The sequence below is a fragment of the Mercenaria mercenaria genome, chromosome 5 (genome assembly GCF_021730395.1).
Source record: "Mercenaria mercenaria strain notata chromosome 5, MADL_Memer_1, whole genome shotgun sequence".
NCBI classification, from domain to species: Eukaryota; Metazoa; Mollusca; class Bivalvia; order Venerida; family Veneridae; genus Mercenaria; species Mercenaria mercenaria.
This window is the reverse complement of record NC_069365.1, coordinates 80,388,383-80,415,360: the sequence shown is the minus strand read 5'-3', so window position 1 is coordinate 80,415,360 and position 26,978 is coordinate 80,388,383. Positions and strand designations below refer to the sequence as shown.

The 26,978-nt window shown below is 35.3% G+C and overlaps 2 protein-coding genes across 3 annotated transcripts in view; one reads left to right on the top strand and one right to left on the bottom strand.

Moving 5' to 3' along the window:
• The window catches only part of LOC123557748 (trafficking regulator of GLUT4 1-like), a 48,736-nt gene extending 31,270 nt beyond the window's left edge, over positions 1-17,466 (bottom strand). Inside the window, exons 1-4 of one of the 2 annotated variants that reach the window (XM_045349408.2) lie at positions 17,315-17,465; positions 12,996-13,318; positions 7,443-7,574; positions 4,574-4,963 (exon numbers count right to left, since the gene is read on the bottom strand). In XM_045349408.2, the coding sequence (XP_045205343.2) occupies positions 4,793-4,963; positions 7,443-7,574; positions 12,996-13,318; positions 17,315-17,330 (642 nt within the window). In that variant the 5' untranslated portion in view covers positions 17,331-17,465 and the 3' untranslated portion in view covers positions 4,574-4,792. Of the gene's footprint in view, positions 1-4,573; positions 4,964-7,442; positions 7,575-12,995; positions 13,319-17,314 lie in introns of those variants that run through there. The other variant, XM_053544108.1, reaches the window with a different exon arrangement.
• A 5,089-nt stretch (positions 17,467-22,555) lies between these two features.
• On the top strand, positions 22,556-25,783 carry LOC123557747 (uncharacterized). The gene is made up of 4 exons (XM_045349410.2): positions 22,556-22,650; positions 23,249-23,388; positions 23,797-23,931; positions 24,172-25,783. The coding sequence occupies exons 1-4, from the start codon at positions 22,635-22,637 to the stop codon at positions 24,301-24,303; spliced, it is 423 nt and encodes a 140-aa protein (XP_045205345.2). The 5' UTR covers positions 22,556-22,634; the 3' UTR covers positions 24,304-25,783.
• The last annotated feature ends 1,195 nt before the right edge of the window (positions 25,784-26,978 follow it).

Here is a 26,978-nt window from a genome sequence, read left to right as displayed (position 1 = left end):
TATCACAATAATTTCAAAAAATCTAAAACGATATTTTATTGTCGTACGATTTTAAAGTCAGTGCCTTAAATTCCATAGAACTTTGACTGCATGAACAAGAGTGATACAAAAAAAAACATTATACGGTATCAAAGGTTTTTTCCGCTGAGTAACAACAAAAACTCAGAAATGTAATATTTGACCTAATTAATGGCTTAATCATCCTTGTTGTACATTAAACGGAAATGGATCCTTATGTTTTGATTCTCATGATGTCACCAAATCTAAAATTATAGTTCATGCGGTTATATTGTTCTTGACTAACTTATTGTTAGGATATCACAAACGACACAGATGTTCGAAGCGGCATTGTAGATATCACTCATACCACCATAAAAATAAATGGCATGACACTATGTTGGACTAGCACGCTTATTTGAGTAGAATGAAAATGCTTTACCGTGATCTGATTTGTCGTTTTGTTAAACAAAGAAGGAAAACTGGATGACGCACAAATCATTGACTATAAAGAATAGAATAGGATATTATGACATCAGTTATGAGAATGCCACATTACGACAATTAATCTATTGGTGGTCATGTTGACCATCTCCACTTTTGGGAAGGACTGGTTCTAAGCTAATTTCTGTGTAGGTCTATACAAATACGAAGTATTATGATTAGTGTTTAACCGGTATTTCCATCAAACAAAGGACAGATAAAACAGCTTCCTATAAAAGTTTAAAAATGCCAGAATTTTTTAATTTATGAAATTGACGTGTGCCTGACCCCTATTGCAAACAGAAATATTAATGAACGTTTGAAATGAATTGCATAGTGTATAGCTCTACATAAAGCAATAATTATGTCCAAAAACCGGTCATATTTTTTATTCTTTTATTCTTTTGTTATTTCAGAATCTTTATAGGATTTATGAAAAAATATCGGAAAGAAGAAGACCTGAATGGAGGCGGTCATAAACAGTATCCAACGAGAACCCGACCTAGAAAAGGCAAAAGGGATAGCCACCTTGAACATGCTAAGCGTATGATCTGAAGACAGCCGATGATGGGTCACGTTCAAACAACCTTACCCAAAGCCTGTCAAAGTATTACTTTCTATAATCTATGTTCATTTGAAATTTCAGGGAAAACATAACCAAGGACAAAAGCCCGACATTTTATCGCATGCATCACACCTCAAACTGGACATTAAATGTGAACAGATTAAATATGAAATCACAAATGAGACACGAATAAAGAAAAAAGTTTTAAAAGTCCAATTAAGTTATAGCTAATGAGCCAACACATTAATTTTCAGGAAGTAAATTAAACTATCGGACTGGGTTTAAGCGGTCGTTTCATAGATAAGTCGCTCAGTAATACATGTTCGACGTTGACTGTATTAGTAAACTTAATTTTTCTTTTTTAACATTCATAAAAAGTATTAAAATATACATTTCCAGAAGGGGTTTAACTGTATATAATGGGTCTTTTTGAAACTTAGTTACTGACAGATTATTTTATGAAAACACATGATAATTAGTTGTATAAACTAATGTATTCATTAAAATGGGAAAGCGTTTGTCACGGAGTACCGAAGGTACACTGCCTTAACTATAAAGTTTTATATGGAAGTTCGTGCGGTACAAATTCCTCCGTGGTGTATTGGTGAAGATGAAATTTAGCATTGTTTTAATAGGTAAGAAACAAAAACTCATGTTCTATCTACTTTTCACTTATAAGACCAAACTTCAATTCCAAAGGAAGATTATTTTTGGCCAAAACCTGCAGTCCAGTCTCTATAAAATTGTATAACACACTGTCTGTGGAGATGTATAGCGTTATACTTAACATTGCAGTCAACATATCCGAATAAGACGGGGGTGGGTGGTGGAGGGATGAGGGCGTGGGGAGCCTGACATTAGAGACACAGTCCGGAAGTGAAGAATGTTTTGACGTTTGAACTTTTTTCTTGATGTGGGTTTTTGGTCAACAAGGTGGTCTTTCTCCCTCTCACCCCTCCCCGCTCCCCTACCAACAAATAAAAGTTCTATAGATCCAAATATAAGCTTGTGCACCTGTGATAGATTACAGACTACGGCATAAAATTATACCGGATTCAAGCCATTTAAACGAAAGGTTTCTTAAATATATATAATTTGTAACCTTGGTGATACTAACCCTAACCTACCTTTAGTCAGTGCATTATACATATTATACACTAAATGCTTGCGGACATGCAGAAACTTGCGTATTTTGTCAAACGCTCCAATTTAAAATCCCTTCCAGGCATGCGCAGATCTATAATGAGAAACATCCATTACTTTCATATGATTTTTCAAAATGCGAATATACCACTGCCAGCATTTAGGTGAAGAAAGTAATCGGTTGACAGATATTTTTGTTAAGTTCTGTTAGTTATTATTAAAACTGTGTGATCATTTGCCTCAGTCATTTCCTCTTATATTTAAGGTCACATTCTTAGACCTGTTCTACAAACGTCTTATTTACGTGGGTTCAGTATATTGTAATTTTCAATATGATATTGCCTAGCTGAGCTGAAAATATCTTAATCATTCGTTGGCTGTACATAACTCCTCTGTTTAAATCATTTACTTCGGCTACTTTTGTTGTCCCTGTACATTTTCTGTGTTTAAAAGACCCACCACCTAGTTACTTCCTTTTTCCTCCCATATGAACTTTTTGTAAATCATGCTGGAAATACTTGTATAATACAGCTATTCGTTGATAATTTAGGCCCTTCCTGAATAAATGTGTTTTCACAACTCCGTCTGCAAATTAATTCAGCGAATATCTTTTCCGTATTTTAATAATTATATGACACTGCAGAAATAAACGCGCATGACATTTTTAACACCTTATGGGCGTATGAAGGTTTTACATCAGCTCAGTGATCTTTCTGTAAATTTTAAGAAGTAATATAATCTAGAAGAAATTAATTTTCACGTAATGTTTTCATTTTACCTTTAATATATTGCTTCGCTATTTAAATCTTATATGTTTTAAACGTGCAAATAATGTTTTTATTTAAAAAACGCAAGCATCGTATTTATTCATATATTTTATTACCCGGAAGAGGTGCGGTAGCCTATAGCCACGATGATGACAACGGGCAACCAGAAATTCCATTCCTTGCCACAAATGGTATAGCAAGGACCTGCAGCCTCGGTGTTGATAATGTTCTTAGGCTAGTATAACAACAAATGCCTTTTATTGCTCGAGAGTGGTGCTGAAATCTACAGCCTCCGGAATGACAACGCTGCATAGGTTATATAACCAGAAATACCTTATCTTGCCAAAATGGAAGGAGGCTCGCGGAGCCTTGGTGTTAACATCCTTCCGTGGCTAGGATAACCACAAATAGATTTACTTCCCAACAGAGGGGCAGGGCACTAGAACGAAGCTCCTTGATGATAATGTTCTGCGGCTAGTTTAACCACAAATACCTTTTATTGGCCGTGAGAGAAGGACTCACAAACTTCGCTAACGACAACGTTCCCTGTGGCTAGTGTAACTACAAAAACCTGTTATTATCCAAGAGGGAAGCAACATTTTGAAGATTCACTGAAAACAATACATCGTGGATAGTATAGCCACCAATATCTTTTCATATTACATACCATTTTCAGACAAACTCATTCGAGGGGTCGAAAGGGTGCACGCGCGGGTCCGAAAAAGCCATATTGACCTGCAGAAGTGATAATAACTCTTGTCATATCATTTTCTTTTAGATGTATGAAATATGGGCAAATGAGTGCATTTTAGAAGGGCATAAAATATTACAATTATAGACTCTGAATCCTCAGTGATGACCCCGTTCTATGGTTTGTATTTTATTGCTGGTGAGTGAAGCAGGACTCTTGAAACTCGATGGTGAAAACATTCTATGGCTAGTATTTTATTCATTGTGAGAGAAGCAGGACTCTGAATCCCCAGTGACGACCTCGTTCTATGGGTATAATTTATACAGGAATCTGAAGCATTGTTGATGACAACGTTCCAAAGCTAGTACGTTAATGGTTCCAAGAGGGTTAGGAACCTGAAACCTCGATAATGACATTGTTTCATGACTAGTATTTTATTGCTTCCGAGAGGATCAGGAACCTGAAGCCTCGGTAATGAGAATGTTAAATACTAGTATTTTATTGCTTCCGAGAGGATCAGGAACCTGAAGCCTCGGTAATGACAATGTTTAATACTAGTATTTTATTGCTTCCGAGAGGATCAGGAACCTGACGCCTCGGTAATGACAGTGCTCCATGACAAGTATGTTATTGCTTCCGAGAGGATCAGGGGCCTGAAGCCTCGGTAATGACAATGCTCCATGACTAGTATTTTATTGCTTCCGGGAGGATCAGGAACCTGAAGCCTCGGTAATGACAATGTTTCATGACTAGTATTTTATTGCTTCCGAGAGGATCAGAACCTGAAGGTTATTTTATGATATTTTCTTCCTAATAACAAAACACAATGAATATTTACGAATATTGGCCAATGGGGGATAAAATTGTGTAACTTTAAACCTGTACTTATGTAGGTTGGTGTATTTAAACGGAGTCAAAAAAATGACATTATTTCTTATCTCAAATTTGATTAATTTTTTATAATGTCCTTTGTAACTATATAACACTAGTATGGTGGAAAGCAGTTTTGGTATTACAAATCAATTTGTAATGCAATATACATGTACACGTACAAACAATGTTTATTTATGCTTCACACGAAACGTTTCTATTAAAAGTAAGTATCACTCTGTGAATGGTCCACGACGATATAGCCTGCATCTCTGTCTAGTACTCGTACCCGTCGTTAGTACTCGTACCCGCCAACACAACGCGTAACACTACCGAAAGAGTGATCACAATAATTCCCACGATCACACTCGTGATAATTAAATGCCGGGCGTTGTCTGCCATCCTTCTCGCTCCCACGTAATCACCAACATCCGCAAGATTCTTAGCCTGAATAAGAAAACATGTTTCAAACTTATAAATTGAATATTCGTTAATTTGCAGACAGGACCAAGTCATAGAATGTTTTTTTCTCTGTAATAGAAACGAGAATTCAATCGCAAATAATTACGGTTCGAACGTCATTTATATATACTAACATGGACACTTTTTCTTAATGAGCAATATTTTTTTTTCAGATGTGAGAAAGTACTTAACTTTTGAATAATATGTTAAAGCAAAGTGCTTCGCAGAGTTCTATATGAGTTTTTGTCCTTAAATCTAAATGTAGAAAAATTTCATACTGTGATACTAACGCAGTAGAACTTACAAACAAAATACTGAATAAACGCAGCTCTTCGCGAATGGACAGTGTGTTTCTTTAACGGGTCCGATGCATAGCACCATGGCCAATACACGCAAAGACTTATTTCCCGGTAAAAACAGTACAGACCTCTTAGGTAAAAGACACTATCGAGGGCCAATGTAATTTACAGTGTCTCCGGACCTCTGGATGGGCAGCCAAGAATATTATGTATGGATGATAGGGTCACCTATCAATATTGCTTTTAGGACGTAACAAAGTGCTTCAACGTGTAAACGAGAGTTAAGAACAAAATGATCAACAGTGTTCCATGTATGTCTGCCATTGGATGTAAAGTAGACTTAAAGTACAACCAGAAGACACTTAGCCCAATTCACAAAATATCAACTTTTAAATTAATCATATTGATCTAATTCTTTGATTATTTTTATGGACGTTGCCGCTTATCACGTCTAATGAAAATAATGAAAGAAAACATCTGCAGGCAAGCCGCTTTAAACCACCAGTATTATTGACTGAAATATACTGAAAATTGTAAATTGATATTGTTTACTGCATATTACAAAGTACAGGTAAAATTCTGATATATCCTGTGATCAAAAGAGCAAAGAAATATTCAATAAAATTTTCACCTTAACTAAATTAGGCACTTAACGCCCTGGGTCAAATTGTTTGATTCTTACATTTTTCGAAAACATTTTAAACAAAAACTATTTTCAGGTAACAGAATGTGCTAAGTACTTGTTTGACACTTACCATGCTGGACACGATTGGTTCTGCCTTATGGATCTGCGCAGATCATGATGCATTCTGATCAAGATCTGCAGTGTTTGCTATTTTGTCAGTATCTTTTTTGGTTAACACCCTTTTAAAAAGTTCATGGTACTGTTGAATTAACAGACAGCTTCATTATAAATTTTAGCAGGGTAAGGTTAAAGGCAATGAAAAAAATAAAGAAAATAATATCGTCCAACAAACTTAAATGTGTATAAAGTTCATTATTCATTACTAATTTAGGCGCCTCCACTGCCGATTGGTTAAGGCAGCTGACTTCAAATCACAAGCCCTTCATCGGTATGGGTTTGAGCCTCCTTTACGGTGTAGAACTCTTCATTAGACATCAAATGTGACCTTGACATTTGAGCTATAGGGTTGACTTTTGCTATGCACGGGAAACCTGATCCTGGTATGATGAAAAGACCGGGCAAGAAGCGTTTTCAAAATATTTCACAATGCGAGCAAAAGGTACTCACCGGGCAAGCAAAATGGTGTTTAGTATTTCATGAATTTTCGAGTCAGGCGTAAACAATTGTTTCAGGTATCCAGATCTACCCTAAATTTTTGGCCCGACCTTAATTTTTTTTCGGTCTTGTAGAATACATTTTTCAACCTTTCAACAAAAATTACAAAACTGCACTTTTTATGTTTTAAACATGTTCAGTGATGTTAAAAATCAACTTACCGATGCTCTAAAGGTTACCCCCTTATACAATTTTTGACACAAAAATAATTTTCGAAAACGTCTCTTGAATTAAAAAAAAAATCTCAAAAAAAAAATCCGACATACTTACCCTAATGTAGGAAAATAATACGTTTTTTGGCCTGATGGTAAATATTTATGTCATGTGATCATTTTGAATATCTATCAATACATATTATTTAGACCAGCCAAAAGAATGGTAATATAATTATACTTATCCATAATTCATGATACTTCATACTTAAAGCATGTTATCTATAAAGAATAGTGTCATGTGCAACAATGCGCTTATTGTCAATAAACTTGTGCAGTTTTGCAAATGGGGTGTTAAAACGTTAAAGGAAATAGGTTAAATACTGTCAAATAATACAAATTTGTGAGCACAAAAAGACGTGGTTTTGTTAAGCCGGCTTTTTCGTGGGGATTAGAAATCGTGGCTAGCAATTTTCAAACATAAAATTAACTGGAATTTAGCACATACGTTCGGATTCCTTTTCGCGGATTGACTCAATCATGATATCTGTGAACAAAAATAAGTTTCCCTCGAAAATTAACGGTTTTTACAGTTTCTATACCGGTAAGCATTCAATCCGAAAGTTTATCCCACGGAAGTTCAAGGCATAAATTAGACTTTCTTAGCACTTTTTTATCATTCCTTCTAGCCTATGATAATGTTATGTACATACCTCGTTTGCATAGTAGATGGCACAAATGCCTGTGGGCCAGAAGCAGCAAAGACATGCTAATATTGAGGAAACCATGTAATCTGGGGTCCGCGGCTGAACTATCGCCGTCCCTGCTAGTGGCTGATTAACAACCTAGCAAAAAATGAAACATAAAACAAAATTCATTTCAACACATCTTTGCATTTTAGAATTTTATTTACTTCAACATTTTTTTTGGACTTTCATTTATTCAAATATCTAAAATCGCTCAGCTAACCTTGACTTTTGAAAATTGAATATCATGACACACTGTTCAATAACAACTATGCTGGTTAAAATTCAAATTTTAGCGTTAATGTCTTTCACGATCTGACTTAGTAAGTGCGTCAGTATAGCAGTGAGTAGCAGCTATGACTACAACGCCAGCGATCCGGTCTCGAATATCAAAGTCTTAGAGCTTTGATTTACTTCAATTGTTGCTGTTTCCAGTAGTATCTTTTAGACTAGGAACTGGAGAGGAAGTTATAACACTTTATGTGGGCTCAATTGGAAATAAGTTGTTTCATCAATTCCGTCGTGGGGAGGGGTGGAGGGGCGTGGGGGTGAGGCTTCCGTCGGTTATCCACGCTTAATGGGCAATCTTTACATTTAGTGACCTAGATTTATGTCAGATTGACTCAATTGAGCGTTCAACTCTCACTGATTCGTAAAGATCGGCATTTTTGTACATGTAAAAGTTGTTAAAAATGTAACCTGTTGAGTGGTTATCAGATGTTTGGATGTTTAAAGCACGATCCCAGATGTGGCCTCTAGCGATTTCAAGGGTTTTCAATGGTATGACTACCATTCTTATACTCAAAATCTGTCATGAATACATAAACAGAAAGGGCCTAAATTATCCGCGACCACATTTCAGGAATATTAGACTAAAGCGATAGCTTGCAAGGTTTCCCTAGCATGCACTTTACTTTTTTTCAAGCCCTGATATGTCAGTTTCAAAATTTCCACAGGCTTTAATAACAATAAACAGTCTAACAAGGTTTCGAATGTTTCATTAAGATTGGATAATGGTGTTAAATACGGAACATTCTGTCAGATAAATACTGATAACTCACTGAAAACCAACACTAAAACGGCTGCGTTGAAAAATAATAATTAAAATGTTTAATTTCCTTTTTCTTTGAAAATCTTATTTATACTTTTGACAGTATCCGTCGTACTTGCCATTTGAATATAACAAGTGCAATTTAATAATAAACTAGATGCATTCAGTAATACCACAAGGAACATAAATTATATGCTCATTGTTAACAAAAGTTCTACTGTTCTGGTTCAACCTGACCTTGACCTTTAACCTGTTGATCTAAAAGTCAACAGGGGTCAGCTGCTGGTCATGATCAATCACCCTATTAAGTTTCGTGATCCTAGGCCCAAGCATTCTCAAGGTATCGTCCGGAAAGTGTTTAACATTTCCGGGTCAATGTAACCTTCACCTTTAGCCTACTGACCTCAAAATCTACAGGGGTAATCTACAGGTCATGAGCAACCATCCTATCAAGTTTCATGATCTCAGGCCCAAGCATTCTCAAATAATTGTCTGGAAACGGTTTAAATGTTCCGGGTCACTGTAACCTTGACCTTTGACCTACTGACCAAAAATTTTTAGGAGTCATCTGCTGGTCATGATAAACCTCTATCATCTTTCATGACCCTTGGCCTAAGCGGTCTCAAGTTATCATCATCCAGAAACCGTTTAACTGTTTCTGGCCAATGTGACCTTGAACTTAGACTTGTGACCTCAAAATCAATAGGAGTCATGACTAATATCCCTATCAATTTTTCTAATCCTAGGTCAAAGCGATCTTGAGTTATCGCCCGAAAAAATGTTCACTGTGACCTTGACCTTTAACCTACTGATCTCAAAACCAATAGGGGTCATCTGCTGGTCATGACCAACCTCCCTATTAACTTTCACGATCCTTGGCCCGCCCAAGCAATCTTGCATTGAAAACCTTGGTCTAAACCTTTCTCTTTATATATAACTTAGGGAGTAAAAAAAAGATATTTCGTCAAATCATTGAAATAACTAGACCACATTTCCCGTTCATTTTTTATCAAACTTAGTTAGAATCTGTGTCGTTATATATACATTTTGAGACGATGCTCCGACGAAACCGTCGGCGTTAAAATTATACAAGTTACATATCCGTTTTGACAATCATGCAACTATTGACGCCGGCATGTAATCTGGGTGTCGTGGCTTAGTGATCACCGTCCCTGTCAGGGGTTGATTAACAATCTAGACAAATTTAACATAAAGCATTCATTTTAACACATCTTTGCATTTTAGAAGTTTGCTTATTTCATCTTGACTGAATTAATAACAAAATGACAAGAATGGCTCTAAATTCGCTCAGCTGACAGTTTAATATTGAATAACATGACAAACTGTGCAATGAAAGGTAACAGCAACTGTCTTAATCAAAAGACCATTTTTAGAGTTATTTTCTTAATATGGCTATACTAAAAGCCAGCGATAGGGCTCGATTCCCGGTCGCGGCTGATATAGTGTTCAGTGCTTAGCGCTTACTTAATTGGTGTTTGTTGCTTCAAGCACTGTCAGTCTGGGCTAGGAGCTGCAGAGGTAAGCATGACATGTGTCATGGGCTCGGTTGAAAATTACTGCTCCATCAATTCCTTAAAGGGGCTTACATCAATTATCCACGGACCTATAGTTTTGTCAAGTTGACTCAGACGCAAATTTGTATTTGACATATATTTCATAGAAATAATCATTTTAACCATTTTTCATGAATATCAAGCCATTGCAAAAATATGGTTTATATCGTTTCCCTGTTATATATCCATCAATTCAGCTAATTTTTGATTCAATATAACCCAGATTAAAACTGGGTCAAGATAATATAACGACACAGATTCTAATTAAGTTTGATGAAAATAGAACGGAAAATGTGGTCTAGTTATTTCAATGATTTGACGAAATCTCTTTTTTTTTAACCCAAAGCTGCCCTAAGTTATAAAAAGAGAAAGGTTTTGACCAAGGTTTTAATGCATATCAGCAAGGTTTTCCTTGCACTTGTATCACTTGATTCATTAACCTAGTTTTTAAGCCTTGATAAGCCAATGTCAAACGTTTTATAGAGTTGATGACAACAAGTAAATGAAGTATTGTCATGCAACACAAAGTCTCCTACTGGAAGGCACCTAATTTTTTCTACTGCAGTATAACATAACGAACTTATATCCTCTCAATGATGTATAAACAGTATTGTACTATATATTCAATATGTTGTAACAAAACACTTGGATTAATATTTGAATATATAAAAAAAACTACGGTTGTTTTCATGATTATGGAATTTTTTGGCCGATTATAAAAAAATATCATATAAGTTATTTATAGCAAAAACTAAGGGAAATTAATCCTAAAACATTCTATATAATGTAAGTCCACAAGAAACTCTTTACCAGGTAGAGAGGTCAAAATACACCTAAAAATTAGATGTAACATGCATGTTATACCAAAGAAAAATGGTCTCGATTTTTCCCTACGGCCAAAAAAAAGTTATAATATAATCTATTTATAGTTAAAAACGTTATTCTGAAAACCAGGGTGCCTCGTGGTGGTGAACATTTGTGCCAAGTTCCATTAAAATCCGTCCATGCATGAAGAAAAAATGCTCCGAACAAAGTCATTATTAAATCAAACAATTGACCTTTAAGTATGACCTTGACCTTGGGTCCAGTTTCTTGCGCATGACATTTGTCTCATGGTGGTGAACATTTGTGCCAAGTAACATCACAATCCCTCCATGCATGAAGAAGAAATGCTCCGGACAAAGCCATTCTTGAATTTGACTTTTGCCTTCTAAGTATGACCTTGACCTTAGACCTAGGGCCGGGTTTTACACAAGACATGTTGTCTCACCAAGGAGAATATTTTTGTCAACTGATATTTAAACCCTGCTTTGCATGACTGGACAGGAAAAAATTCCTGTTGACATTTGATCTCAAAGTGTGACCTTGATCTTTAAGTTAGGGTTCTGGGTGTTGCGCATGACATGTCGTAGCATCCTAGGGAACATTTTTGCCAAATAATATTGTAATCCCTTAAGGGATGACAGTTCTTGACCGGACAGGAAAACAGCCCTATTGTCCTTTGACCTCCAAGTTTGACCTGGAGTTTTGAGCTAGGGGTCCGGGTTTTGCGCATGACATGTTGACTCAACATAGAGAACGTTTGTGCCAAGTAATATCAAAATCCCTCCATGCAAGACAGAGTTATGGACCGGACAGGAAAAAAAAGCACTGTTGACCTTTGACCCCAAATTGTGACCTTGACCTTTAAGCAAGGGGTGGTCCGGTTTTTGCGTATAATACGCCGTCTTATCATGGGAAACATGTGTGCCAAGTGATATCAAAATTCCTTCATGACAGAGTTATGGACCGGAAAATAAGCACTGTTGAATTTGACCCCAAACTGTGACCTTGACCTTTAAGCAATGGGTCTGGAATTTGCGTATAACACGTCTTCCCATCATGGGAAACATTTGTGCCAAGTAATATCAAAATCATTTTATGGATGGCAAAGTTATGGACCGAACAGGAAGAAAGTCCTGTTGATCTTTGACGCCCAATTGTGACCTTGACCTTTAAGCAAGGGGTCCGGGATTTACGCATGACACGTTGTCTCATCATGGAGAACATTTGTGCCAAGTGAAAATAAAATACCTTAATTAATGACAGAGCTATGGACCGGACACAAAACAGACCATGCCATGTTAACATTTGACTTCTAAGTGTGACCTTGACTTTTTAGCTAGGGGTCTGAAAGTTATGCATGACACAACGTCTTATTATGAGGTACGTTTGTGCCAAGTGATACTAAAATCCCTTCATGGACGGGAGAGTTATGGACCGGACAGCTTTGACTTCTTCTTGTGACCTTGATCTTTGAGCTAGGGGTCCGAGTTTTGCGCATGATGCGTTGTCTCATCATGGGAAACATCTGTGCAAAGTAATATTAAAATCCCTTTATGGATGACAGATTTGTGGACCGGACCGGACTTAATGACAGAATGACGGAAAGGCGCATTCCTATAGTCCCCGAAACTGGTTTTCAACCAGTAGGGGATTAATAAACAGTCTGACAAGGTTTCATATGTTTCATTAAGATTGGATCGACAATAATGTTAAAAGTATAACGACTGAAACCGAACAATCTACTGATATTAATACACTCTCTTCAAACCAAAACTAAAATGGCTGCGTTGAATTAAGCAGTGTGTGTCGTACATTTGAACAAAAATACTGGTGAATTACAATGAGGAAAAATATGAATCATAACGAAGGTTCCAGTTCTAATTCCATACACTTATTTCACTGTTATCATTTATTTTATTACGCAGATTTACGTCTTACGTCAAAAAGGCATTAATGTAATGTTGTTTATTTTTCACTTTGTAATACTTTTTCACTGCATAAATCGTTGAACTAATATTCATGAATATAATACACAAATCTTTGAAAATATATACTTAAGATTATTCTTACCACGGCTGTGTTGGTATTAGTGTAGGGCAACTGGACAAAACCAGTTTGTTGTAGTAGATAACCAGGTTGTTGTAGTAGATAACCAGGTTGTTGTGGTGGATAACCAGGTTGATGTGGTGGATAACCAGGCTGTTGCGGTGGATAACCAGGTTGATGTGGTGGATAACCAGGCTGTTGTTGTGGATAACCAGATTGCTGTAGTGGATGATCAGTTTGTTGTGTTGGATAACCAGTTTGCTTTGGTCCTGGGTGATATCGCTGGGGGGCATCTACCCCGTAACCGGGCGTTTCGACTGTGTATAGATCCCCGGGTTGGTCGTTATCTAAAGAGAAGTTACGAAATATACTTGTATGGCTCAAGTGATATGTTTTAAACTGAAAAGAATTATCTCTTAAATTCCTTTTAAAAGCTAATATTTTTACATAAATCTAGTGTTATAAATTACTTTAAGAAAAATCTACGTGTAAAACGACATACGTTGCTGTTGAACAATAAAGTAACATTTGTTGTTATATGAAGATTTGTACAAACTTTTATTTATTCTTATTTTTTGCATTCTTGTTATTTCTCTAAAGTTATAGTACGTTTATTTGACCTGGCTGGGCGGAGTTTATGTCTGGCTAATGCAAATAATGTTAATCTCAAGAAACGAGCAAAATAGGTAGAGTAATGAACAGTGGTTACAGTGTAAGGTAAATGGCCAATGAATAACAAATCAGGTTGCCGAATGTGCTATATATCCTGCACAATAATGCAGTGGACCATCGCAAAACCATGCCCCGCCAGGTCGATTAAAATAGACCTTATAGAGAAATAGAATATAAAGGTATCCGATCCACAAACATTTTGATGCCGGGAACCCCATGGTTTTTTAGTATCATTTGAAACAGATATGTCTGCTGAACATGAATTGGTAAATAAGATGTATATAGATAATATGCAAGAATAATAAGTCATGTTTTTCACTGCAAAATGATAAATTGTACACTGTAATAATTGGATTTCTGTTGGAACTTCATTGAAGATTATAGAGTTAAACAAAATCTATAACGTACATTTGTTTTGTATTTATATTGTCTTTTTCTGTTGCCAATAAACTGTCAAATGATACCAAAATTGTATGGGCTTACCAGGCATCTATTTTTGATATATTTGAACTGAACTGTTATAAATGATGTATAGAATTTGCTTATTTGTTGATCGGTTACCTTAATATCTTTTATTATTCTTTCTGTGAAAAATAGCTTTGATACATGAAAATACCAACACCTTTGTTGATGTATTAAACTTTTTTTTAAAAAAAAATCAGCATTTTAAATGAGTGTAAAATTATATGAATACATTACAAAGTATTTTCAAACATCGGATATACGTTAAGTATGATATCCTGTAGATGAAATGACTGATTTTCGTTGCTATTTTAGTAACCATGACAATTCTCTCGTAATATAAGATGTGTAATTCATACATCCTACGTAACAAAACACGATAAAACAATTCAAGAGATCAGACCAGAACAGACATTTATTTCCGGCATGTTGAAAGGACATTGTCATATTTATAAAAACTATTACAATGTAACTACTTGACATAGAAACGATTGAACAACTTGATGTAGGCACGATGCGACAACTTGATATAATCACGATGTGACAACTTGACATAGTCATGATGTAACAACTTGACATAATCACGATGTGACAATTTGACATAACTACGATGTGAAGACTTGACATAGTCAAGTTGTGACAATTTCACATAATTACGATGTGACAACTTGACATAATTAGGATGTGACAACTTGACATAATTACGATGCGACAACTTGACAAAGTCACGATGTAACAACTTGACATAGTCACGATGTGACAACTTGACATAATTACGAAGTGAGGACTTGACATAGTCACGTTGAGACAATTCGACATATTTACGATGTGACAACTTGACATAATTACGTTGTGCAACTTGACATAATCACGATGTGACAACTTCACATAATTAGGATGCGGCAACTTGACATAGTCACGATGTAACATCGTGACATAAAGTCGCGCAATATTACCGCTTCAGAACTCGTGAGTATATCCACATACAAGGTAAATAATCTATAAGTATTACATACTCATTTAAAAACTCCGTAAAATTTCAGTATAACCTGAAACGTCAATAAATTTCTATATTGACGTTCAAACTTCATATCGTTTTGTTTTATATCCTTTCCGTATCTATAAGTTAACGTAAAAACGTATTACCGATTGATTGCCTTTTCACGCATCCGTACAATCAACATTTATTTCACAAAAGCCGCTGCAATGTCTATGTCAGCTGCCTTTTAAATACAGAACCATTGACACCTCAGGCATACTAGTATACTGACACTTTGCGCGTGGACCTTTAGTTATTACAATAGTAAATACATGTGCTGTATATTCCATATAAAATTAACCTTCTTCAAAGAACTGTCAGATTTAGTCAGGTCCATTAAAAAAGTAATTACTAGCTTTATGTTCATAAATGACATATATACCACACAAAAACACCAAGAAAAGCACGTTTCATGTATCTTTTATGAGAAATTTTTGTCTGACATGTTAACACTATGAAACATATTCTAAACGGATTGCTAGAATGTCGGTATGAACACATATGTAATGAGTTTTAATTACATTTCGTTAAATGCAAAAAGAATTGGACATGCTACCACAATGTCATGTATAGATCCACAATGTAATAGAAATAAAAACAGGCTTACATAAAACACAAAAATGCCACTTTAACTAAGAGGGAAGTTGAGGAATTTTTGTGTCCGTCATTATTAAATCTTTTTTCTTTCCACCATTATCTGAAGCCCGGAAGTGTTGTTTGATTACCTATTTTATCATAGTACTGTTGTAGCTTTTAAAAAAAGCAGGTGTATTTTCATTTTCGTAACTTCCGGAAAAATCTGTTATCATCTGTACTGTCAGAAACGTAAGTAGACCTCGAGAGAGTAATAAAGATAAATGTATCAGGTCACAGGTGTCCTAAGGATTCCGTTGTCCGGCTAAAGAAAAACTGTCCATCTGCTTTTTGTAAAGAAAAACTGTCCATCTTCTTTGTAAAGAAAAACTGTCCGTCAAAATACTGTCTGTCTTCTATTTGTAAAGAAGATCTGTCTGTCTTCTACTTGTAAAGGAAACATTTCTCTATCACTTTGTACTTAGTCTACTTGTGTGTCTAGGATATTTATCTAGGTACTCAGGTAAATGAAGATATATCTACTTAGTTGAATATCTTTGAATATCGCAGGTTTTTGTAAATTGACATGACTACTTTCACTTTCATCATATTACTGTAACTATTTCAATGCCCGGGCTACTTAGATGAACACATGAATAATTGAACATTATCACATGTTATGTTTCAGAAAAGGTTTTATTTCCATTATGAAAAACACTTTTGTTAGAAGGAGGGAAAGTATACATTTCTAATCTCGAAGATCAACGTCGCTGAAAATATTGTGATAGACAGATGGATATTTATTTTAGTCGACATTGTATTAAGAGACCGCCCAAGGGATTGATAAAAGTGGTCTCTTAATGGAATGATCTCTTAATGAATTTCAGTCTGATGAAGAGAAGAGTAATTTTAGGAAGTGTCTAGTGGTACGGATCCGTACCTCTAGAACGTTCATTTGATGTAGTGTTCCCTGAGTTTGGAAGACCTGCAAAATCAGAGCCCCATTTGTAGGACAATTTCCGGATCAGTTCTAATGGAACCATTGGTCATTTTTACTTCAAAATGTATATGCTTTAAACGCTCATTTCCAACATCAATATTTCCAATGCTTTTTCCAACATATTCTTGAATTTGCTGATACTGCAGCCTCAAGTCCGGTCTGGGCATGTTAAACATACGGCCTCTTATGTGTCTTTACAAAATAAAAAAAATAAAGAAACACGGATACTTGGGGTTTGAACAAGCTATGCCTCTTTCCCTGTCTACATTTTAGACAATTAATGATCTCAACTCCCTGTCTACATTTTCCGACAATTTGCTAAATCATAAATAAACCGCTGATCTCTTTGTTCACAAACTCTTTTTTTTAAGAATTAAAATAAGGTTTCTAAATGTCTATATATCATAACAGCAATACAGTAGCAAACGACATTAACAAAATTTACATAAACAACACGCGCAGCAGTTTAGCTAAAACTTAAACAATAATCGACAGTGATTGAATTAAGGTTGAAAATACGAACCACTACATCAGAATGACATCTAGTCATTAATATTAGCGGAGATAAGATAAAATGAAGAAACAAAAGTGTATTACCTGCTCTTTCTGCCATTTTGTTAAACTACTATGTTATACGATTATGGACTCAATATGATTAGTTATCGTTTTTTGCACTGTTTCATGTTGATAAACGCGGAAGATAAAATTCCGTCTGCATCCGATGACTAGTGCGAAACATTGACTTCTTTTTGTATGACTAATAGTTTAGTGTTTCTTATATCAAAATAAATGGCATAATGCAAACGTTTTAGACAGTAGCCATCACTTTGCAATTTGTCTCTACTTGAGCTTGAGGAAATACCATAAATTATACAAAATTTATAAAAAAGAATAAGTCTGTCACTATTGGTGACAAATGCCCCCGAAGTAGGCCCAAGAATGCCACGGCTGTATGCGCAAAAATCACGTATCATTTTGTGACCTTAACCTTGACCTTAGAGGCCTCGGTCATAAACGTGACACATCTTCTCAATATGGTTAACACTTGTGTCAAGTTATTTTCAAATCCCTTGATAAATGGCAGAGTTATGGACCAGACAAGTAACAATTTTGACTTCTAAGTGTGACCTTGACCTTAGAGCTAGGGGTCTAGATCTTGCTCATGACAGGTCGTCTCATTATGAGGAAAATTTATGCCAAGTGATTTCCAAATCCTTTGATGAATGGCAGAGTTGTGAACCGGACATGAAACAGACCATTATAACATTTGACCTCTAAGTGTGACCTTGACCTTGGAGCTAGGGGTCTGGGTCTTGCGCCTGACACGTCGTCTTGTTATGGTGAATATTTATGCCAACTTATTTCAAAATCCCTTCATGAATGGCAGAGTTATGGACCGGGCATGAAACAGACCATGATAAAATTTGACCTCTAAGCGTGACCTTGACCTTGGGGCTAGGGATGTGGGTCATGCACATTACACGTCATGTTGTTATGGTGAATATTTATGCCAACTTATTTCAAAATCCCTTGATGAATGACAGAGTTATGGACCGGACACGAAACAGACTATGATAACGTTTGACCTCTAGGTGTGACCTTGACCTTAGAGCTAGGGGTCTGGGTTTTGCGCTTGACAGGTCGTCTCCTTATGGTTAACATTTATGCCAAGTGATTTTAAAATCCCTTTAGGGATGGAAGAGTTGCAGCCCGGACAAGAATTAACCGGACACACGTTCGCACGGACGGACAGTGCGATATAATATGCCCACCTTCGGGGGCATAAAAATAACGGCACGGTAAAAATTGTTTAAAATTTGTAACACTATTCAAAACACAGTCAATTTTAACAATATGCCTAGCAAATACCATTTATAAACATCTTATATCTAAATAATAGCATGACAAAATGCCAAGGCAGTTACTAAACCACTCAACGTGTTTGATTAAATATTGAAAACAATGCTTACGTAAACTTTCAACCAAACAATTTATATCTTAACAAAATCATCGGAATTGCTGAACGTTTAACAGATTATTAACCATTAAAAATGCCGACATAAATATGAAGTAATATTTGATTTAATCAGTGTTGTTATAACGAATTGTATCTAAAATGAAACATATCAGGTTTTCTGAGAAATGTATAATTCATACGATAAAATTTGGTCATTAATTAATAAATAAATGCAGGATTAACTGGTATAGAAAGCTGAAATAAAATTCAAAAGAAGATAAAACAAAATGAAAGCTTTCAATAACAATTATTTTTGTGACGGTTGCAGTCATCTTCAGTTGTAGCTCCAGTAAGTGTATGAATTTTCTGGTAGTCTTTGGTTGATCAAAGTGTAATTGAACTTCATAGTGATTGCAGTATCTTGAATCAAACAATTAATAATGCGTATTTGACTCGCACCATGAGAAAACCAACATAGCGAATTACGACCAGCATGAATCCTGACCAGCCTGCGTATCCACGCAGTCTGGTCAGGATCCATGCTGTTCGCTTTCAAAACCTGTTGCAATGAGAGAAATCGAAATCGTTAGCGAACAGTATGGATCCTGACCAGACTGGTCTAAATCCATGCTGGTTGCAATTGCGGTATGTTGGTTTTCTCATGGTGCGGCTCATTTATTAATTCTTTGCTAAAATGTAGAAATATTTTGTTAAAAATTCTCCGTCAAATCTGATATTTTTCATTTAAGATTGACCAGCAATTAGATTTCATTTCACTTTTTAATGGACTTCTGTTTAAATTTATTACTGCCATGTTTCAAATTAAAATCAAAGTTTTAAGTCGTTATTATAAGGTCACCATGTCCCCTTTTAATGTCATACTTCAAATATGAAGCTCTGACTGCACCTTTTTGCAGCCGTTTTTTTCAGCTAATTTACATAGCTGTCAAGTTTTGTAAATGTTTCATGAGCTGCTGAAATAAAACTAACTTAATGTACTGATATATTGGCTCTCGGAATAAAGAGGATATCCCAGGACTAGTCAGCCTGGTATCAGTGTAATGTTACAGAGTGGGGTGTCATATTACTTGTCTACAGATTGATATTCCAGTCAGAAATCATTATAATATAATCTATATGAATATCCTTTTGAAGCATAGAATACAACCACACAAATTAAAGTACCGCTGCAAAAAGAGACCGTCTATTATATTACTCAAAAATTGTTGAAAAAGACGCTTATAAACAAAATACCGATGATTATTTATCTTTTCACATAAAACAGCATAAATGCACTTTTCTTTGCTTTAAAGGCGCGTTTAGTTTGCCTTAAGTTTAACCTTTTACAAATTACAATAGTCCATTGTATTGAATGAATAAAATCATAGAGTGAATGTAATCATGCGGAAGCAAAATAGTTTCTAAATATTTGAACTTTAAACTATAGGTAATGAATCACTTGAAACCATATTAAGAGCGGCTCCAAAAAGGAAACCAACATAGTGCATTTGCGACCAGCATTGATCCATACTGTTAGCTTATAAAACTATTTGCAATTAGAGGAACCGTTAGCGAACAGTATAGATCATGACCAGATTGTGCGAATGCGCAGGCCGGTCTGGGTCGATGCTGGTCGCAAATGCACAGTGATGGTTTTCTAATGGTGCGGTTTAATTATCAAACTTAAGTTACACTCAGGTAAAAATGGTTAACGATTCGATGAGTTTTTTTTTCAAATAGGGTATTTGGTAAATATCATACATATATGAGTAACATTCAAATGCTGAGTATTTATTTTGAAGTATAATTCAAATATTAAAGATTTATTTTTTGATAGCTTAATGAGTTATTCACACTACACTGCATATAGCGTTAACGGAAATTTTCAATCCGTTCGTATGCGTTTGATTTCCGTTTCTCATGCGGCTCCTGCGCTCTTTGTCCGTCGATGTTCGTTTTGAACATGTTCAAAATTTGGAAAGTACACCACCGGACAAAGTTTAAATGTACGGTAGCAATGTCTGGTATACGTTTTGTTCTTTACGCGTGCGGTCTTTATTCTGTACTTGTCCTGTTCGCATCCGTTCTTGTCCGGTGGACCTGATTCACGGCCGGACTACTACCGGACATGCAACGGATGTAACTTAAGTTCAACGGTCGATAACTCACAAGAACGTTTTGTCAGTTTCTCATGCGTTGTGATTATGTTTTACGCGGTACAAGTCCGTTACTAGTATGGTGATATCCGTTTACTGAACAGGGGGGGATGCCTTTCGTCCCCGGACACATTTCTGCCGCAATTTTTCTATGCGTTGGGCGTCCGTTAATGCTATACGGTGTAGTGTGACTGACCCATAAGTGACATAGCCCGCCCGTTCAACTCAAGAGCGCACATTTACGGTTCGCGGGGTCGTGAGTTCGATCCCCGAGCGAGGCATATGTTCTCCGTCACGATTTGATAAAAGACATTGTTTCTGAAATCATTCGTCCTTCACCTCAGATTTATACATGTCATTAAGTTGGCAGTTTTTTGCGGATAACAGGTGTTTACTTGTACAGTACCAATTAAGGAACACTGGTTAGGTTCCCTGACTGAAATATTGTTGTAAAACGGCGCGAACCTCAAACAAATAAATAAACTTAAGTGACGTAGTAAATCTTTAATGCTTTTGTGTGTACATGTCATACTGCAGAATGTAGTATTTTACTTTTATATTCTTGTATTGATAATCACATATTTAGTGATTAATTCAATTCATATTTTTTTCCTCAGCTTAAGGTCGGTCTCACCAGGGTTTCATTATTTAACCTTAACATTGTACTTTTTGAGTTTCATCCTTATTTCGTAAAAATAATTGTCAGATATCATTTTGTTCGTTTGGTCGCAGTTTTCTTATGGCATGGCTCATTTATGTGTCATGTCAATGAATGTCTCGGACTTGTACGATTTGTAACGGGTGGAATTAATTTCCTGAACACTGAAAATGGTTTGATTTGATTTACCGTGTTTTATATATTTTATTTTCAATACAAACTACCTTCCTTTTCTTCATGTCAAAGGTTCAACTTCTTTAGTGTAGAAATGGATTTTGTGATATTAAAGAGACTGGACTCCAGACATTTGCTAGACTGATCATTCTTTAAAACTTATGTTGGGTCATGTTATGAACTTTTTGTTTCTTAACTACCTTAAAACGTGCGAAATCAAGAAAACAGAAATAGGAACCTTCCTGCCTTCTTGACCGATGCAGCATGGAGGAATTCGTACTATATAAAGCCTTTATATAAGCCAGTTAATCTCCGGTAGCCCGCTACAAACAATTTTCAATTTTACATGGAAAATTAGTAAAAACAATTAAATTTTGTTTCCATAACAAATAATTTGTCAGTTACTAAGTTTAACTAAGTTTCAAGACCGTTTTTAGATATATAACAGTAGTAATTTCCTGATATCTAAATGTTTTTTTAAGTCAGTACCTTTTACAGAATATGAATATCTCTGGACTAATTCGATCGTGTCAACTGGCGTAGTACATTTGCTATCTCAACATATCATCTGTTCTTCACAGATAACTTCGAATATATGTATATAACATTATTTTCATCCATTACGAATGTGTTTGTTAACTCGTTATAGTTTAATAAAATCAGTTTGGTTTTCAAACACAGCTTTATTAAAGATGTTTTGATCCAGTTGATAACCTTTTGTCTTCTAATCACTACAGATACCCATCTCAGCCAGTGACTCACGTTTATCGACATTAAACTGACACTTTACTTGTTTTCCTACCGTTCCTCGTAATACCTAGTATCGCCCATGTGCCTTTTGTGTAAAAAGCTATATTTAAATTCCTCTTCCCTGTATATACATGAAACTAACACTTTGCATCCGGTTTTAACTTTCATGTGACTGAAATAAACAGGTAGCTGTAGAAAACAGATTTAATCAACCGGACAAAAATGGCGGATCGAGCAGGTACACAACATTAATTCTATTTGATAGTAAAATAGTTATCAAATTTCGATGATAATTTTGACATTTTATATAACAGTATTTTCAATTTTAAAAGGCTTAAAGTTTTCATCAGCCTTTTCACTTTAAATTTGCAAGCGTTATATACTGTCGCAGTGAGATAACTTCCCTATTACAGTTTATTCCTTTTTTTATTACATTCCTCCGCTCCCTTCAGCATCGACGGCTAAGGCAGCCGGGCTTACTCGAGCATCGACGGCTCAGGAAACCGGGCTCACTCGAGCATCGGCGGCTCAGGCAACCGGGCCCATTCGAGCAGCGACGGCTTAGGCAACCGGGCTCACTCGAGCATCCGCGGCTCAGGCAACCGGGATAACTCGATTTTTCTTCTCATTTGCGACATCGAGCGATCTGTGATTGACAATACCTTAATGTTAATGATATTTCAGCATAGTAGATGTTTTTTCTGCACAAAAAGACCAGTAAAATATGTTATATAAAAATATTGTTTCAGGTTGGACCTTAATCTGTAAGTTACAAGGTTAGCTTTTTCTTTCGTTTTCTTTTCCGAAGTCCAATAATTTTATTGAAATTTCTACAGGTTACGACCAACCAGAGAATAAACACATTAGCAACTACCCCACGTCTAGAGAAGGTACTTTGCCCTCTTACCAGGCTATTGGAACACAACAGCAGACAGGCTTTGTCCAGCCCTCAGTACCCTATCAGTCGACTCATGTGGTCAGTTTAAACACATATTTTATGTTCTGTATAAATTCGTGTCATCTTAAGATCTGTTTTCTAAACTTAGAATATATAGACATAACACAATATCTTTCATTTAAAAAGATTGATCAAGTTATTGTTAAATTCTCTCAAGATTCTTAGTGGCAAAAGTGCGAGCAATGAAATTATTTAGATCGAGGTCCAATTTTGTCTATCATGCATCCCACTAGACACTTTTGCGTAGATATTAGATTGTTTGACAGGACCAGCTGTGTGAAATTAAAATGTATCCTCTTGAAAAACTGTTTTGAACTGTATATGATTTCACTGTTTCCATTACAAAAGTTCATATTTGGAAATGACAACCATATAGATGATATTCCATCATGTATTAATCTGCTAAACAGTCTATATCTTTTGAAGGTTTCTCATCAGCCACACCCAGTTAGGACTGTGGTTATACAAACTCGACCACCTGACTACCTGGTATCTTCAGTATGGGCCTGTCTCTTTTGTTTTTTCCCTACAGGTCTGTTTGCAATCTACTATGCAAGTCGGGTACGTATCTTCTACTCTTCGTTAAAAATAAAATGGCATGTCTACATAAGTACGCCAACTTATTCATATTTATAAAACAGTTTGCAACCTTGATGAAAAAAAAAAATAAAACGCAATAAATATCAGTAAAGATAAAAGTGGTTCAGATGAGTTTTGTAAATGCAACTTTCTCAGTGGTCATTTTCATTTTCAAACTCTTCATTGAATCAATTTAAAAATTGAGTTTTGTGATTTTCTCAGGCCAACACTCTGGCAAATGAAGGACATTACGAGGAAGCAAGAAGGAAGTCAATTATCGCCAGGAACCTGTTGATCAGCAGTTTTGTCCTCGGATGCATTTGCATCATTACTGTGACAGCTATACTGCTTTAAAGATATTGACTGTAGATCTGTTTCTATTGCAATGGACACACTTATATAATCGCAAACTACCAGTCTTGATGCTAAACTGTGTTTTTTCAAATGTATTACAAAAATTGAAAAAGTAAGTCGTGTGATATTGATAAGTGATGAGTAAAGTTGTAACCATTATAAAGCAGGGGAAATATACATTTGGAACTTCCCGATTAAGACATTAAGGTTGGAAATGACATACCGTGCAATAATGTGAGCAGATAGTGTAGTCTAAATTAGATAAAGTTATCAGCGGCTATGCTTACATCGTGCATTTCTTTTTAATTTCGGCTACCGAGATAGCCCATTTATTGTCCCCGTCATAGATGTGCGGGGGTCGGGGATCCATCCCCATCACATCTTACAAATAGTAACATGATTCCTATTACAACTAAAATTTAATCATATTAGCTAATGAACTGTTGTAACGAAATTCTCGGGGATTTTTTTTTTTTTTTTTTTTTTTTTTTGATAATAGGGACTAATACCTTCTTAATATACAATATAAGTGAATCTTTATTTAACAACTAAACTGTACAAAAATGCATTTACTTAATCTGTTTAATTATGCACTTCATAAAAAGAATATATTCATAATATTAGTTAATTAGACAAATTATTTTCGTAGATAAAAAATATTAAATAACAATTATAATGGTTAATTTTTAAATACTGTCTTCCGTTGTCTAGCGATTTAATTTAGACATCTTTGCGTAGGATAATTTTCCACTTAAAATATAAAGAGACAAAATCTGCATTTCGAAGATAAAAAGGCCTTAAGTTCGAAACAAAAACGTTTACTTTCTATGTGATTGTAAATATTTTATGTAAAACAAAAACCAAAACGTTTCGGGCGAAGAAGAGTGAAAAATGAAAAACCTGGGTTGGTCTGGACACGTAGATGGGGCATCTTATATGTGATACAAAAGAAACATATTGTCAACAGTAAAAGCTTACAAGTATATTCTTTCATATATATTCTATATCGTTTTATAGTTTTTTGGAAGTTATTGAAGTTATTTAACCTTGTATTGCACTGAAAAACGCAGTGTTGCATTTTCCATTACTGCTCATGAACAGACTCAATCAAACCGAGTCTGCAATTTTCACTGTTCGCCTTGTTCTCGATGCTTCCGAGGGATCTACTTTTCAGATTTTATTCAATGTATTGCTCTTGAAAACGATCTTTATATTTTCCCCATAGAGTTTCAAATTTGACAATATATCTTTCCGTTTTGTAGTAAGAGATCATTTTTCTTTTAAATACATCGATTGATGGCATCTGACCTTGTATTTTGTTATTATATCAGAAGTGTTTGGCCTGCAACAGAATAATGTTAATAGGTACATCGAACTTTCTATTACCGAACAAAATATCTGAAGGATTCCATTCTGCTAAATCAATGTTACATTTATTTCTTATATAATTTAATAGTTGGGTCCAACAAAGCTTAGTTATCTCACAGTTCCAGAATAAATGTATTATGGTTTCTTGGAAATTGTTACAAAAAGTACAGCTATCATTACCAGTTATATTCATTTTCTTTAATAAATAGTTTGTGGCTAAAATTCTATGGTTTATCCTATACTGAAACCAAGTTAATTTTGGGTCTTTAGTAATTCTAAAAACGATGTCGTATATTGAATAATTAGGTATATTATTAACTTGTAAATTGAGTAACTCATTTTCCCTTTTAGAAATGATTTTGGGTACTCTCCCTTTTTATTTATCTGCTTATAGATTGATCTGCAACCTTTATTATCTTTCTTTAACAAAGTAAGACTTATTGGTATAAGCGGATTGTAGCTTTTTACAGGTAATTATCTAATACCCTTAGCGTCGAGGAAACGTCTGACGGATGCCAAAAGGCCATTTTACTCTAGAAAATTAGTCCTAATGTTATAACTGGAAATAAAGTGGTAATATGTGAAAAAACTTCTTTCGGCATTAATGAGATAGCCTAAAAGTACACCCTTTGCGAGCCATCTTCTATAACATATACTTGAACCTCCGACCTTAATACCTGGGTTGTACCACAGATTAACCGCGCTAAATTGGCTACTGCACGTGGGATTTATATTTAACATTAGACAAAGATAACTAGATAACACATCTTTCAAAAAAGATTTTGCTCTTGAAGCATCTTTCTTTTTGTATAGTTTGAGCCATATTTATAAATGTTGTAAAGCCGGACAAATATATTCAACCAAGTGACTGAATTTATTATTCATGTCTAACAAACGTATTAACCAAGTGGCTTTTAAACTATGAACAAAAGTCTTAATATCAATCATTTTAAGGCCACCGTATTTGTATTCCTGTGTAACTGTGCTTCGTTTTACTTTATCTTTAGAATTATTCCAAAGAAAGTTGAAAAATAACCTTTGCATTATATTAAGTTTTTCTTGTGAAGAATTAGGTATTGCTAAGATTAAATGGTTTAGTTTGGCGAGAGCCAATATCTTTATCACAACAAGTTTTCCTAACGGTGAGATCGCTCTTTTTGACCAGCAAGAGAAAAGATTTTTGATTTCCTCAATTTTAGCATTATAATTAATATGTACCATATCTGTCAGATTAACAGAGAATTTCACCCAAAGCACGGTTAAAACAGTGTTTTCCCAAGATAAGTTATATTCTGGGCAGAGAACCA

Bases quoted from the DNA above. Each gene is read 5' to 3' on its own strand.
- LOC123557747 (XM_045349410.2), top strand. The intron at 23,389-23,796 runs GTCAGTTTAAAC...TATCTTTTGAAG, and splicing joins CCTATCAGTCGACTCATGTG to GTTTCTCATCAGCCACACCC. The intron at 23,932-24,171 runs GTACGTATCTTC...TGATTTTCTCAG, and splicing joins CAATCTACTATGCAAGTCGG to GCCAACACTCTGGCAAATGA.